The following is a 17,673-nucleotide window of genomic DNA, read 5'->3' on the forward strand; positions in this document are numbered from 1 at the left end:
TATATATATATATATATATATATATATATATGGGGTTTGTTAACACGCGTATGCCTGTTTTTCAGTTGGTACGTTTTAACAATGTGTACCGGATTATAATAGACAAAAATACCCTCATTTATCATGGATTCCAAGTTTTAAGGTCAAGGATATTTAAATAATTTTCATTTTCAAAACTAAAAAAAAGAAAGAAACCCCCAAACCCTTACTCACCTCCCTCATTCCTCCCTCATTCCTCTCAACCCTTTCTTTTTCATCTCTCTCACTCCAACAACATTTTCTCTGTCATCTTACTTACTACAACATTTTTACTGTCATCCCTTTTGTTGTCCCAATTGAAAAAAAAATCAGAAACACTTTGTCATCAGAGATATTTTCTCTCTCATCTCAACATTTTCTCTGTCATCACTCCAACATTTTCTCTCTCATCTCAACCCAATTGAAGATGGTGGTGGTAATTTGAATTAGAGATATTTTTTAAAAATTGAAAAAGTTTACTCTTTTATAATCATTTTATATATATTAATCTGTGTAAAATGAATATAAACTTTGTCGCTTTATGTTACTCTTTCCAAAACTCAAAAGTAAAAAATGATTTTACTGTTTTTTATCTTGCACAGTGGTTAAAGTTTATTCTAAACGCCTGTAGAAGTTGATTCAGTGATAAAAAAGGACATAAGGAAATTAAAGAAATATAAGTATAGAAGAGCTCCCTAGAAGTACAATTCTTTCAATTCTAGGTTGTAATCTTACATCATGTATCCCATACCAATAGATAAAGGAAAAAGAAACACTTTGTGTAAAGGGAAAAGGATAATAGACACTTTGTGTAAAGGGAAAAGGATAATAGAGGGAAATATCTTGTTCTTTAAAATATAATGAAATGTGATGTAGATATGTAAATAATGTATGAAAATTTAACTGATTTATGAAGGTTTTGTTTACATGATTTAATTTAAAAATGAAATTTAATAATAATAAGAAGGGAAAACATATAACACATCCTCCAAATGAACGAAGGAGAAAATGTTGGAGTGAGAGAGATGAAGGAGAAAGGGTTGAGAGGAATGAGGGAGGTGAGTAAGGGTTTGGGGTTTTTTTTTTTTTTTAGTTTTGAGAATGAAAATTATTTAAATGTCCTTGACCTTAAAACTTAGAATCCATGATAAATGAGGGTATTTTTGTCTATTATAATCCGGTACACATTCTTAAAACGTACCAACTGAAAAATAGACGTACGCGTGTTAACAAACCCATATATATATATATATATATATATATATATATATATATATATATATATATATATATATATTCTGACAATACTATATTTCAAATAAAGTCATATTAAGTATTATTATGAATTTTGATATAAAATTAATTTTAGTGATACTGACAATACTATATTGAGCATAAGTATATTAATTAATGACACTTTATGTTGGAATCTTTGTAGAGAAACGTTCTTTATAATTACTATGTCATAAAGACGTGTCTTATGATAACATTTGTGAATTACATATAATCTAATTTGGCTTAAATCTAGTTGTTAACTACGTTTAAAACTCTTTTAACTTTAACCTGTGGAACATATGTTTGATTATTTTATAAGACTTGTCTAGTACTTTGTACTGCCATATTACAACACTTGTACAATATTACGTACTGCGACACCTGTCAAACATTTATACTATATGTGTATAGTCTTCCTTTACATCCAATGTTTGTGCTTGTTTGACACTTCTTTCTTGTTACGTTTATAACACTTTTATGATCTTTTATACTTGCATTTAGTAAAGTTTGCATCTTGAAACATATGCACGCTGTTACACTTTCCTCTGTTGCTTTGCTAGAAACATTTAGTTTGTTACACTTCAAACATATGCACGCTGTTACACTTTCCTCTATTGCTTTGATATAAACATTTAGTTTGTTACACTTGAAACATTTAGTTTGTTAAATGTGCTAAAATAGTCATTTTTTTTATCATCAAAATATGAGTGTTTTGAACATTACTTTTAGATTAAGACTTGCATCTTATACTACTCAAACTTTTTATGTCTTAGCACAATTTAGCTTCGAAGAAGTATTTTTAACAATTCTTTTGTATAACATTTTTACAAATGTAGTAATTCGTGATTGGTCCATTTCAAATATACGAATCAATAAAATAATGACATATAATCTATTGTCAAAAAATTGTTAAAAAAAGTTGTTGACATATCATAGTCTATTGCATTGGAAAAAGTATTTGTAACAACTTTTTTACAATCGATTATATAGTAGTTTGTGATTGGTCCGTTTCAAATATATAAATCAATAAAATAGTGACACATAATCTATTATCAAAAAATTGTTAAAAGAAATTGTTAACATATTAAAGTCCTATTACATTTTGAAGTTGTATAAATTCCAATTGATAAGGAAAAGAGAACTAAGAACCCAAAAATCTGGGTACTTAAAAGTTTATCACCAAATTAACCATAAACATAAATTCAAAAATGAATTAATTGAGAGAATAAAGTTTTTCAGTTGACAATGAAAAAAATGAGTTATTCAAAAATAATGTTGAAATATTAAGAATTGATGAATTATAGAGGAAAAAAAAACAACACAAACTTCTCTAAAATAAATTTCAAATAGAATTGTTCTAATATTTATTAATTTTTAGATAGTAATACTCTTTCTAAAAGAAAGATGAAAATGATTACGAGTGTCGAAAGAAGTGGCATTCTCAACTTGGTTGGATCGCCCTATCAAGTTATAATAATTTGATAGATCAATTTATTTTATATTTTAATATATAATTTTATGTTATGCTTACATCCTTGTTGGCCTGATTGAAAATTAAAAACGATTACAACCAGTTTATATATATAAAAAGAATTCTTGATATATCATTATTAAAAAAATTTAAGTTTAATGTTCAACAACAAAATATATTATACACTATATCATACATCTTAGTCTAAATATTACTTCAAACCATGTTATTAATGTATTTCAAATTCATAAAATGTATTTTTAAACAAGTGAATATTCAAAAAAGTAAACAAATAATTCATATTATTATGAAAATAACAAAATGATTTAAGAAAAAAAATAAACTAGTTATTAACTTACAGATCAATCCAACCTTAATTGATATGGACATCATTCCAAACAAGTCAAATAAAAATAAATATTTTTTTTAGATAATTATTTTAAATTCCCACCCAATCTAAATGGCTACACTTACCTATCTGTTGGGCAGAATTCCAAAAAATTAGATTGAAAGATAATGACAGACTTAAATTTGAATGAGAATTTTATAGAAAAATAAGTAATTGTGTGGATAGAAATAAGAGGTAATTGGTAAAAGGAAGAAGAAATGAAAGAAAAAATGAAAAATTATCCATTAAAAAGCCTTCTATAATGAAAATGTTGAAGTAAAAAATAATGTTTAGTGATAACTTTTAATCATATTTGACATATAATTAAACATATTTGACATATTTCACATGCTATCATCATTGCAAATATTGGATGCATTCTATTTTCACTATTCACTCTCACATTCTTCGCTTTTCCTGTTTTACTTTTGTCATTTTCGGAATGGAATCATTTGGGTCCTCATTTCTCTGTCTACTACTGTCAATTATTATAAAAAAAAAACAAATAAATATAATTGAGACAAAAGTAAAAGTTAAGTGAATTTTTAACAAATTTTATTTTATTATTGTTTATATGATAATTTGTTATTAGTTAATTTTAAATATATAAACTAATAAAATAATGATAAATTATAAAAAATTATTAAAAAAATCGTTAAAATATTATGATTTCAAAAAAAAAAAAAAAAACTGAGTAAAACTTTCCACTAGAGTAAGGACCACAAATAATTCAAGCCTTCATTTTGCAGAAAAAAAAAAAAAAAACTCATTTATGAGTTCTTAAAACACTTTCTAAAAATACTTAAATGGTAAAGTCAACTTTCTCTCATTATTTTTGTTAAAACAAAAATGTAATTAGTTACCGTAAAATAACATCACACATATACAGTGAAAGCGAATATTTTCTACGAAAAAGAACAAAACAAAAAACAAAGCAATTTTAAATTAAAAATTAAAAATAGTGTGAATTATTAGCATTTAATAAATTTTAAAAAATAAAAAATATAGTTATAATGTGCTAAGTCGAGACTTAAAATTTATTTTGTTAATTAAAAATAAAAAATAGCCTAGGTCCCTTGACACAAACATTAAATAAATTTTGAAAAATAAAAGTTCAATCAGAGTGAGGTAGACCAACGTTATAAGAAGTAAATATTTGAATTGAAAAGAAAAATGTAGGACCGACTTAGCATTTAATAAATTTTAAAAAATAAACAAAACTAGATTGAGTTTAAGAATTTAGTTTTTGAGTTAAAAAAAAAAATGTGTGGATCATAATACATTTGCAGATAAGTGAAGTAGATTTGGAAGTAAATATTTTTAATCTGTGATATAAATTAAATCTTATACTAATTTTCACAAATTTTATTTCCAAATTTATTCAAATAAATAACAAAAAAATCTTTTCAAATCTACTCAATTACTCTCTCTCAAATTCACCTAAATAAATAATGTTTAATAAATTTTAGAAAATGAAATAATCATTTAGAGTGGATTAGAATGATGCTAAGAATTGATGTAACCCCATCCAAACTATTTTAATTAGGATAATGATTTGATGGAAACCCATTCTACCTATAAACACCCCTAACTCAAAAATTTATTGAAAAATAATAAAAAGTCATGAAATAAATACAAATTACTTGAAAAATACTGTATAACCTTTTTAGTTTTAACATTAAATCACTTTCTATACAGTAAAAGAATAAGTTCAAAAAATAATAAGATAACCTTTCTTAATTTTTTTTAATAAGTCTCACAATCTTTATTGTTTTGCACATATATTCTCTATAAATTAGTTAATAAATATTTTTTGCCTTTTTCATTTCATCAAACTAACCTGCCAACAACACTTCGTACGAGTCATGCTGATTTTTTTATTATCACTTAAAATAAGAATCTACAAACGTATTTAGTCTAATATTAAACCTATTATTTTGTGTCAATGTTACTTTAATACTATTTTATCATTATATATAATAGTATATTTAATTATTTATATATATAGTTTAAACCTAAACCTATATATACTAAGTTGAACTAATTAAATAATTTGGGTAGCCTATAGTTTTATATAAATAATATGTAAGTATACTATTTTATTTTTTATATCTATATTAGTATATTTATTCAATTAATTAGCTTTTTTATTTTTATTGTAGTTGGGTAAGATGTAAATAATATATATACGTCGTTTCACTTAACATACCATGACCTAAAATATATAAGAATTGTAGATATCTTTGGTCTAACATTAAGGCTGATATTTCGCATTAATCTTATTTATAGGCATATTAGTATAACTAACTAATCAACTAATGAATTTATAGCTAATATTTATCTTCAGCATGAAATCTATAAGTTTAAATTGAATTCCAAATAAAGGCATTTTATTATAATTATTTTTGAGTGAATTATTTGATTTATTAGTATATATATAATAAATTATCTAACTATTAATTTCACAGCTATATTTAACATTTCTTCTAATATATAAAATTGGATACCAAATTCATCCACGTTTGTTGAAAGTGACTCAAAATCTTCTTACTTTGATTGAAGATTATGAGGAGTTGGACTCCAAGTTTGCTTAGTTTAGTGAGATCATTTAATAATTTAGTTTGACAAGATCAACTTGTGCCTTGTTATAAACTAAGTTGTTTGTCTTTTACTATATTGTTTCATCTTACGTTTTTATATTGGAGTTAATATGTTTTCATAATTTATTAATGTGGAATTTTATGCTTTTATTTGAAAACGTATTTAGAAAAGAGATTAAAGGATTTGAAAAGAAAATTATTAAGAATTCAATTATATTTGTGAATAAAACACTTCCAAAACGTATTTATAATTTACACGTAATAAAAAGCTCATATTTAAAAACAAAAATTATTAAAAATTCAAATGTTTGCACTTATGCAAAAATGGTTGAGAATATAGAAAAATATTTAAACGGAAGTATACTCACAAATAAAAATATAAATATAAATAAAAACATACAAAAATTCAACATGCTTTAGCATTTCAAGACTCACTCTACAAATACTCATAAAAAAACTACATTACTTAAAATATATTTTTTAACAAAAACTGAACCTTCATATAATTATTTTTGATAAAACTATAAAATTTTCTTATGCAACTTTTGTGGACAAACATGTAAACTCTTCTAATACAATTTTTTTTTTTCACAAAATTGCAGGCAAAAATCTAAATACTCTAATAATACATAACTATCTAAATCTCTCGTACACTCAATAAACTTATTTGATCGAGACTTTGATCAATATCCACTTGATAACCAACAAAAACATAAGTTTTAGAATTTTTCTTATTTATTATTTTATCAATATCCACTATATTACATAAATACAATATATATATATATATATATATATATATATATATATATATCAAAAACTAAATTTCAAACTTATCTATTATAAATAAAAAATATATTTAAGGACTATTGTGAAGATACTCTTCATTAATAATTTCATATGTTCCATATTACCAAATATAAATTTATTATCATCTTCATAAACACACATTATATATTATTTTTCTTAATAAAAAAAAATCCTTGTGTATGCACCGGCATTATGAGACTAGTTATGATAAAAAAATAAAGTGTACGACTTTGGATTTGTTGGTGTCTATTATTGAACACAAAAAGGCCAAGAATAAGGAATATATCTATTGTATGCCTATTTTACAGGGAAACTGTATTCTCTCGTTGATGTCACCATCTTATAGTTGAACAATGCAAATTGTGTTGTTCTCATCTTTCGTTTTCTTGTTTGTCTTATTGTATTTAGTTCCTGATTTTGAGGACTCTTGCCTGATTTGTGATTATTTTGTTATATATTTAAGTATACCTTTTAGTTATTGAATTGTATGGCTATTTGTCCGGCCAATGCATTAGCCAGACGAATAGTTATCAACTCCCTAATAGATTAGTGAGGATAAGTGTTTAGGTAATTAAAGGATAATAATAACAATAAGAATCATTAATGGTAGTTAATGAAAATAATAACAACTTTTAATGGATAATTAACGAGTATGATATAATTGTCATTTTGAGTTCTGTAAATACATGTATGATATCAAGGTAAAATACACTTTTTCATGACCTAGCTTTTCTAAGCTTATTAAGAAATATATCTAATTTGAACGTCAGAGTGTTTTCTATAAATCAACATGATCGACACCAGAATAATAACTGGTCAGACGGACATTCAAGATTAAGGACTTCACAACAAAACAATGAAAACTGATCATCGACCCCTATACAGAAACATTCTGGCGCCCAAAGAGGTGGCAATGGTGACGGTGCGGTCATACTCATTGATCATGTTCTCCAGGTCTTCATCGTAGGTGACGAAGATGAGAGAATCAAGGTCCTCTTTGGTCATGATCAACATTCTCCGCTATTCTTTTGTTCAAGTTGGAGGACACTAAGTACCTACAACTCACCCATGACACTACCTAATCTGACTTCCTCATCTTGGCCATTTTAGGCGTCCAAGATTAGATGTTTGGTCTCGCCTGTTCGACCATCTGGCATTATAGTCTAAGGTAGCTTGATATTAATTGTATAAACTTATAAATGCGTTGGTTTGATTGACTACACTTTTTTTCTAAGTGTTCAAATTCGAATTGTTATTTTTCTTCAGTGTATACTAAACACTTGGTCAACTTTGAGCAACTGATCGGTGAGGAACGTTCCAAAGTGAACTCTCATTGCATCTCCATTTATGCGGCCTAGGGAATGTTCCCAGTGAACTCCTAGAGCTCGTCGATCGGTGAGGAACGTTCTAAAGTGAACTCTCATCGCATCCTCACCTATGCGACCTAGGGAACGTTCCCAATGAACTCCTAGAGCTCATTGATCGATGAGGAACATTCCAAAGTGAACTCTCATTGCATCATAATATGAAGCCTAGGAAACTTTCTCAATGAACTCCTGGAGTTCATCAATCGGTAAGGAATGTTCCAAAGTGAACTCTCATTGCATCTTCACTTATGCGACCTAGGGAACGTTCCCAGTGAACTCCTAAAACTCATTGATTGATGAGGAACGTTCTAAAGTGAATTCTCATTGCATCGTAACTTATACGGTTTAAGGAATGTTTCAAGTGCACTCCTCAAGCTCAAACGGTTAGGCAAAACAGAGAAAGTAAGGAACAAAGACATAAAATGCATCGAAAAACAGACCCCCTAATACAATGCAAACGATCTCTCTCAAGTTCATAATAATCTCTGCGCAATTCTATTCAAAGAAGTTGCTTAGGCTTGAGGGACCAGTGTACTGTATGACTAATTGTCCGACTAATGGACCGGGCGAGCGAGTAGTTAATAACTCAGTAGCCGATCGATAAAGACAACCATTGAGGTAATTAAAGGGTAATCAATAACAATAGTAGTCAATAATGGATAGTTGATGGAAATAATAATAGTTATTAATAGGTAATTAATGGATCTGATCTAATTGTCATTACGAGGCTTATAAATATAGGTTTGATGCCAAGGTAAAATATACATTTTCATGACCTTCTTTCCTAAGCTCATTAAGAAACATATCTGACTTCCGAATATTTTTTGCAGGTCAACCTTATCAGCACCAGAACAACAACCAGTTGATCGGAGAGAGGTTCAAGATTCAGGACGTCACAACAAAATAAGAGAAACCGATCCTCAACCCCTATACCTAATCAGTTAGATAATATCTTTGTGAACTATAATAAATTTTATATTATTTTGTTTCTTCGTATTTATTTATTTCACTATCTTCTAAAGAAAATTTATGCTAATACAATGTAGACTATGATAACATTCTTTCGATTGTATTTAGTTTAAATTAATTGTACTTATTTAGTGAGCCAAATTCCAGTTATAAGGTGCCAATTTGGATAGTTTCTAGCTGTTAAAATTTTTAAAAACTAATATTTTATAATTTAAAAAAAATGAGATTTTAGCTCTAATATTTTATAATTTAAAAAAAAATGAGATTTTAGTTTAAGATCGTTTTTGTTTCAAATAAATTCTTTTAAAGATTTTTTTATCATGTTAAAATTAGTTAAAAGGTAAACTTTAATGGTGGTGGGGTGCTGAAAATAATGACACCATTGAAAGTGGTAGTGTTGGTAATGCTTATTGCAGCAATGATTATCATTTTATATAGTTTCATTATATTTTCTTACATTGAGATCAAATGTTTCAAACTATGAAGAATATGATAATACGTGAGAGAGGATCCAATAAATTTGACTTCGATTTATTGGGTATACACTTAACCATATTAATAATTTAAAGGTAAGTATAAGTTTCACTTTGAATAAATATAAGAATTTTTAATTTTTTATAAAATAAAACGTCTATAATTTTATTGTTTTGAAATTTTAAATTAAAAATGGTGTTAGATCGGTTTATAGATAGATGAGATTTCATTGGTTTTTATTATCTCAATAAATTTTAATTATTTAGTAATTTGATTTTATATTTAATCAAATGATTCAATTTATTCCTTATATTTTCTTTTACTTAACTGAGAGTAAATTTTATATAAATTTAATCTTCGATTAATTTGACATTAATATCATTTGAAAAGTATAATGAGTTATCATTTGGATTATTTTTCACTTAAGATACTAGTCGTATGACATGCAACATCTTTCAAATTTCGACATAACACTTTAAAACGGTTTGACATATATACCTTAGAGTTTTTGACACTTGATATATTCCAAATGTTGTTAATGTTAATTTTAAAAAGAAATCATGTGAAAAATATTCACGACGATGAGTACTTGTGTCCGTAGGTATCTATATATAAAACTTGCAATAGATAGTTAATATATTTATTATTTAGAAGTGGTGGATAGGGAGTATTTTACTAGACGGATTGGATATCATAATCATATTATCTGTATTTATGAATATTAATTATCTCAAAAAATTAAAATGAAAATTCAATTTATATGTTATTAAGTTAAATTTACTTAAAATTAAAACTAGTTTATATTTTATTAAATTTAATTTAATTAAAATTAAATTTTAATTTAATTAAAATTAAATTTTAATTTATATTTATTTTAATTTATATTATATTTTATATTTTCTCTTGTATACTATTTATATTTTATTTTAAAAATTTATAAAATATTTTTTTTTTAAATATTCGCGAGTATTCACAAGTATATACGAGTTTTAAAATATTCGCGATATTTTTTAAATGAGTATTTACAAGTAACGCATGAAACTTTTTTATTACAAATTGGATAGAAGTAGACATTATCCACGTCCGATCCGACTCGTTTATCATCCCTAGTTATGTTGATTTTTTTCTAAAGACCATTGATATTTAATTTTATGTTTGATAGGTTTTTCAAGTTACAATTGAACTAATCAAGACACTAATATAATAGTAATTAAAAAATATTTTTGTTTAAAACCAAAACCAAATTTACAAATAAGTTTTCTTAAAGTTTAAATTAAATAAAGAAATTGAGTTCAAAACTAACATATTTTCTTTTCAAAATTACATTTCAAAAAAATAAAGTTTTCCAACCACTTGATTCTCAAATTAAGCGTGTGTTCGCTTGAACAGATTTTACTGTTCAAGCGAATTTGCGAGCGATGATTTACGTTTTAACCGTGTTCGCTTCTGCTGATTACAGAAGATGGAAAAGCCATGATTTGTGAAAATTCTACTGTTTAAGCCATCTCGCATAAATGAGAAGATTTGCGCTGATTTATAACCAAATACTTATATACCCTTCAATGTAAATATGCAGCTTTCATAATATTCAAAAACCATAATATTAAATATTAACGTTAATATTAAAAAATCAAAATGTGAAGGCAACAGGAACTGGGAAAGCATAAAATAAAATGCACTGGTTTCACGAGAGCNCACTATTCCTTTGCGCATGTGATTTTGCAGCTTCCTTTTCAGTCCATTGCACTGTGTGTGGTCAAGAGTAGCANCGGTGGAGAGCTGTGGAGAGTAGGAGCTTTTCTTGTGCTGAGATAATGTTTGTGGCTTGTGGTTTTTGCAGATGAAGAAGACGAAGCCGTGATGTATTCCAATCCAGAGAAAGCGTATCTGGATCCATCGTTTTCGAAGATTTTGTGGAGGAACGGTATCCAGATACAGTCTTAGCGTATCCGGATCCAGGTTGTTCATCATTTGCGAATGAGGCGTATCCGGATACAGTTTCGCATATCCGGTTCCAGGCGGCNGTTTTCCGGTTCTTTGGATGAGGTCCTGTGCAGATCCTCACAAGGCAACCTGCTGAGGGACGCTCACGCGATGGAGGTCTCCGATTTGGAGAGATGGAACGAGACTGCANGATTGCTCATGGAGCTGCTCACTTCCTAAAGGAGAGATTGTTTGATCAAAGTGATGCATACAGGGTCCATGTGTGTGAGCGCTGTGGGTTGATAGCCATTGCAAATCTCAAGAAGAATTCTTTCGAGTGCAGGGGGTGTAAGAACAAAACGGACATCGTTCAGGTGAATATGATCATTATCTTATCTTCTTGTATAGTCAAAGTCCAAGGTTTTCCTTGTGCTAAAATCTTTGGCTTTCTATTGTCCATACAGGTTTACATCCCTTACGCGTGTAAGTTGCTCTTCCAAGAGTTAATGGCTATGGCCATAGCGCCAAAAATGCTTACTAAGGAGATCAAATCTACAAAAGACCAAAAGAAGAAAGGAGTCTGATTAACATGTTTGACATGAGCCACTACTATTATATCCTGACTTACATCTCGAGAATATGGAACGCATATAATTTCTGAATATACCAATTTTATTTTATTCCATTTTCCAAATCTGAAATTAGAGAGATCTTTCAATGTTGAATTCTTTAAATTTCATTGCAATTCTTGAGAGCTATGTTGTATTGTATTTGTAACAACACGCCCTACAGCAGCAATACTTAAGTTCAATTCTTATACAATTTAATGAAACGAGACAATTTATTGATTTAAGTGTTTTTTTATTTACCACTTTTACTTTATATAAAGTTAATCTCTTTATTAACATTTAATCATTTAAATATAACATTCAAAAATAACATTTTATATTAATTTAATTACTGGGGGTATTTTGGTAATTTTTAACTTCTACTAATTAAACTAATTTTTTAAATCTGTCAAATCAATCAAATCCTACACTAATTCTCACAAACTTTACCCTCAAATCCACTCTCAATTACCCACAAATCCACTCAAAAAAACAACAAAATAATTATCCTCAAATCCACTTAAATCATCTCCCCCAAATCATCTCCCTCAAATTCATTCAAAAGAACACACCCTAACTGAATTTTGAAACTTGTTGAAAGCCTAGTTTTTAACTGAGTGGAGGAGTTTTGTTAAAACATGTTTATACACTTCCTTCATAACATATTCATTTTTTTTTTTGAATTAATGCGTCATGGGTAAGATGAGAGTTTTATTTAAGTTTTAATTTATGGAAAACTTTGAAATTATAAAATGAATAAAATAAATTTTATGATACAAAATCCAATTATTCTGATGGTATAAATTTTTTCACAGATAATCATATTTTAATAACTTTTTCTAATAAATATTTTTATAATAGATTATGAATTACTGTTTTATTTTATTGATATGTATATTTAAACGAATTAATCAACGATTATTGTAAAAATGTTATAAAAAAATTATTAAAAAAATATTTTCCTTTTTTCATTTCCTGTGCCCTATCTTTTACTCTATTGTAATGGTTTTGTTTGTTTGAATTGAGTGATGGATGAAGTTTGAGAGGATAGGTTTCGTTTGTTTGAATTGAGTCGTACATGAACATGAGAGGATGAAATAAAAAGAAAAATAAAAGGGATAAAAATTAAACTTGTTTAAATTAAGAGAAGAAAAGGTGAAAAGAAAATAATTGTTTTTTTTTTTTATAAAAGGTGAGTGAAAGTTTGATGAGAGTTATTTGATCGATATAATAAATTTTTATAAAAATTATAACATAATATTATGAAATAATTTTAATTAAATAATAAATTATAGTTTTATTATTATTAAGAATTATAATTTCATTATTATTATTATTTATGTTATTTTATATTTATAATTATCTTATTGTTATAATTATTTTTAACTTTATTAATAAAATTTTAACATTTTTCTAGAAAAAAATTATTAATTATAAATAAGTTTAATGGGTAATTTCGTTTTTTATTTAAATAGAGTTAATTTTTTTTAAAATAGAGTTAATTTATAGTTTTTATGTTAAATAGTTTTAAAAAATTTAAATTTTAATTATCTCTTATTTTGAGACTTGTCTAATTAGACACGTTATACCTTTTAAATTTTAACACTCATACGACATTAATTGTATTTAAGAAATGAATGAAAAGAAATCTAAATATAAAAATTAAATTATTAATTAATCTTTATAAATAATTTGTCACTATTTAATTTATCTGTTATAAGCCTAAAATATAATTATATATTTAAATATATTTATTTAACCCAAAATATTATTGCTGAAGAACTAAGTAATTACATTTTTAACTTATTAACGTAGTTAGTATATTTTGTAAATTCATTTTCATATACTACATATCATCCCATCCTCTAAAACTAGTATTTTAAACATCGGACACGTTTTACCATATTTTGTTTCTTGTTTCCATCCTTCAAATTCATTTTCATACTATCGTCTCATTCTCTATAACTATTATTTTAAACATCAATAGAAACTTCAATAAATCGGCCATATACATTTACTTATTCAATATTCGAAGTATAATAAAAAAATATTATCGATTATTTATCTTGTTAGGTTATGTATCCGATATTTGTTTAAAAATTATCTACATGTATAATATTTTAAAAAGTATTTTATAATTTTTAAATTAAAATCTAAATAAAATTATAAAAGAAAATATAAAATACAATATAAATATAATTTTAATTTTAATTAAATTTAATATGGTAAAATATAAATTAATTTTAATTTTAATTAAACTTAACTTAAAAATATAAATTAAATTTTAATTTAATTATTTACAAATAATAAATAACATACTTATAAATGATATAATATTTAATTCATTTATAAACAAATATTAAAATATTTCTTATTTCATGTCCACAAATGATAAGTATACGTAAATATCAATTATTTACTAGAAAATTTATTCGCATATATTTTTGTCTTTTCTACTAATAATATTAATATTAATATTAGATATTATGTATATAATTATAATTATAATTTATTTATATTGAAAACAATGTGTTTTTTTGTTTTTGATAATGGGTTTTATAAAAGAAAAACATTTTTTAACAGTATTTTTTTAACAACTTTTTTATAAAACATACCTGACAGTTTGTTATTGATCTGTTTTAAATATTTTTTAAATATAAATTTAAATAAACTAACGAAATAATGACACCTATCCCATTATAAAAAGAAAAATTATTAAAAAGTGTTTTCAAAATATCATTATCATTATATAAATGTGTGGACATGCAGCCTTAGTAACACAAGGCACAGATACTTTGAAATCCTAATAGTTTCTCTAAGTTCCTAGTCATGGCTTCCAATGGAGAAAATCTTGCTAAGAAAAACCAAGTGGTNGTGGTTCTGATACCTTTCCCTGCACAAGGCCATCTCAATCAGCTTCTGCATCTCTCAAACCTTATCTCATCACACAACATACCAGTTCATTATGTTTCCACTGNCNNTCACATTCGCCAAGCNACACTTNGNCANCACNANTCCATTTCTAACATTCATTTCCATGCCTTTGATGTTCCAACCTTTGTTTCCCCTTCTCCCAACTCAAACACTTCAGAAACTGATTTCCCATCTCATCTAATTCCCTCCTTTGAGGCCTCCATGCATCTTCGAGAGCCTGTCAGGAAAATGCTTCAATCCCTCTCCTCGGAAGCCAAAAGGGTTATAGTCATCTATGACTTCCTCATGGGATCAGTGGTACAAGATGCCACAACCATGCCAAATACTGAGAATTACACTTTTCACAGCACATGTGCTTTTACCAACTTCCTTTACTTTTGGGAGGAAATGGGGAAGCCTTCGCTTAATGGAGTCCGTGTCCCGGAATTTCCTTCTCTTGAAGGATGTTTTCCCACCGAGTTCATTGATTTCATTACTGAACAAGTTGAATTACTCAAAATCGGCGATGGAAACATCTACAACACAAGCAGGGCCATTGAAGGTTCTTATATTAAGTTGCTGGAGGATATCGAAAGCGGCAAGAAGGTCTGGGCTCTTGGGCCTTTGAACCCTTTGGCCGTTGAGAAGGAAGAATCTAAAGTAAGGCACCCATGCTTGGAGTGGCTTGATAAACAAGAACCAGATTCAGTGATATACGTGTCTTTTGGGACAACAACAACTTTGAAAGTGGAACAGATCCATGAGGTTGCAACTGGGTTAGAACAAAGCAAGCAGAAGTTCATCTGGGTGCTGAGAGATGCTGATAAAGGAGACATCTTTGATGAAAATGAAGCAAAAAAACTTGATCTTCCAATTGGGTTCGAGGAGAGAGTGAACGGCTTGGGGGTGGTTGTGAGGGATTGGGCACCCCAATTGGAAATTCTGAGCCACCCTTCAACAGGGGGTTTTATGAGTCATTGTGGATGGAACTCGTGCTTAGAGAGCATATCCCTGGGGGTGCCAATGGCAACATGGCCTATGCACTCTGACCAGCCGAGAAACGCAGTTTTTGTGACAGAGGTACTGAAGGTTGGATTGGTTGTGAAAGATTGGTCGCAGAGGAAGTCGTTGGTTAGTGCTTCAGTTGTTGAGAATGGTGTGAGAAGGTTGATGCAAACAAGGGAAGGTGATGAGATGAGAGAGAGAGCAGTGAAGCTGAAAAAGGCCTTCCAAATATCAAGGGATGAAGGTGGAGAAATGAAATCTTTCATTGCCCATATCACTAAATAGTCTCCGATGGGCTGATAGTAGTATGCTGTAGTTCCCAGTTGAATAGGGTTAAACATAGTTGGTATGAAAGCTTTTCTGTTTGTTGAGACATTGTCTGGCAACTTATGGGATGCATTTGATGCTAATCTGCCATTTTACAACACTTCTATTTCGTTTCAAAATGAATTTTGCAGGAGTCCAGACATAAGAATATGATAATATAATATAAAATAAAACAGAATAATATGATGGTTTCCTCCGTCGTTGCGTTTTCCATTTGACGCTGTTCCCAACCACCGTTGCTCCTTGCCGCTGGGATTTGGAGGGTCGTCGCCATAGGTCCTTTTAGTCGTGGCTGCTCAGAAGCTCTCTCTACTCCGACGACAACATGAAGTTCCTCTTCACTGCCTCGGTGTCTCCTGCGACTCCTTATCCTCTCCAACCAGATGTCCCACCATGAGCCATCGTGCGGCTCACAAGTTAGTCATTTTTTTATAGTTGTTATATATTTTTACAACTTGTAAATTTAATATTAAAATTAAGATTAAATTTTAAAATATAAAATTATAAAATTACAAAATATTAGAATTAAAAAATTCATAAATATTATGACAGATCATAATTAGTAAACATTTTTAATTAACAAAAATATTTAATAATACTTAATATATATATATATATATATATATATATATATATATATATATATATATATATATATATATATATATATAAAATTTTATTAAAATCTCAATTAAACATTTTCAAATTTATCAAATACTTAAGCCTTGTTATAAGCTATTATTCATATTTTTCACTATCAAATAACCCATTCCCAATATGATTTTAAGATTGACAGTGGTCTACAAAACAAAAACTACATTTTGTAGTTTTTAAATACTATTAAAAAGACTAAAAGCTATCATATTTGTTCAAACCTATATAAATAACTATATGTTGTTATAGTGTCGGAAATTGGGAAATAAAAACAAATTTAGAAGACAAAAGACATATATTGAATTATTAAAATAGAAAAGCAAAACTAGACTGGATTTTAAAATGTGAGATAAATAAGAAAAATTATTGCCAACTCAGGTTCATAAATAAATAAAAAAGATAGTTCCAGTTTTATCCTTTGAATTCATTTTAAATATTGTTAAAATATCATTATCCTTTTACAAAATAACAATTGAGTAACTGATATTTATATTTATTTAAGACATATTAAAAGATAAAATGATTTAGTAAACTTTTCAAAAAGATATAAAATAAAAAATAAAGAAAGATAGTATCAAGTCAAAGTAAAATTTTGATGCGTCAAAATATTATTTCTGTAATTTCCTGTAGACACCTAAACATCATTCTACCCAACTACCCTGCCTCATCTTTTGCTGAGTTTCGTTGCCAAAGTTGAATAACAGAATTTCTAAGTTCCTGGTCATGGCTTCCAATGGAGAAAATCTTGCTCAGAAAAAACACGTAGCAGTGGTTCTGATACCTTTCTCTGCACAAGGCCATCTCAATCAGCTTCTGCATCTCTCAAACCTTATCTCATCACACAACATACCAGTTCATTATGTTTCCACTG

General features: G+C 27.5%; 1 protein-coding gene across 1 annotated transcript; it reads left to right on the forward strand.

The window, feature by feature from the left end:
* Positions 1 to 14,666: 14,666 nt before the first annotated feature.
* LOC106770971 (zeatin O-glucosyltransferase) lies at positions 14,667 to 16,248 on the forward strand. Its single transcript, XM_014656833.2, has one exon. The coding sequence runs from the start codon at positions 14,733 to 14,735 to the stop codon at positions 16,104 to 16,106; it is 1,374 nt and encodes a 457-aa protein (XP_014512319.1). The 5' UTR covers positions 14,667 to 14,732; the 3' UTR covers positions 16,107 to 16,248.
* The last annotated feature ends 1,425 nt before the right edge of the window (positions 16,249 to 17,673 follow it).

This window comes from Vigna radiata, chromosome 8 (genome assembly GCF_000741045.1).
Source record: "Vigna radiata var. radiata cultivar VC1973A chromosome 8, Vradiata_ver6, whole genome shotgun sequence".
Taxonomy (NCBI): Eukaryota; Viridiplantae; Streptophyta; class Magnoliopsida; order Fabales; family Fabaceae; genus Vigna; species Vigna radiata.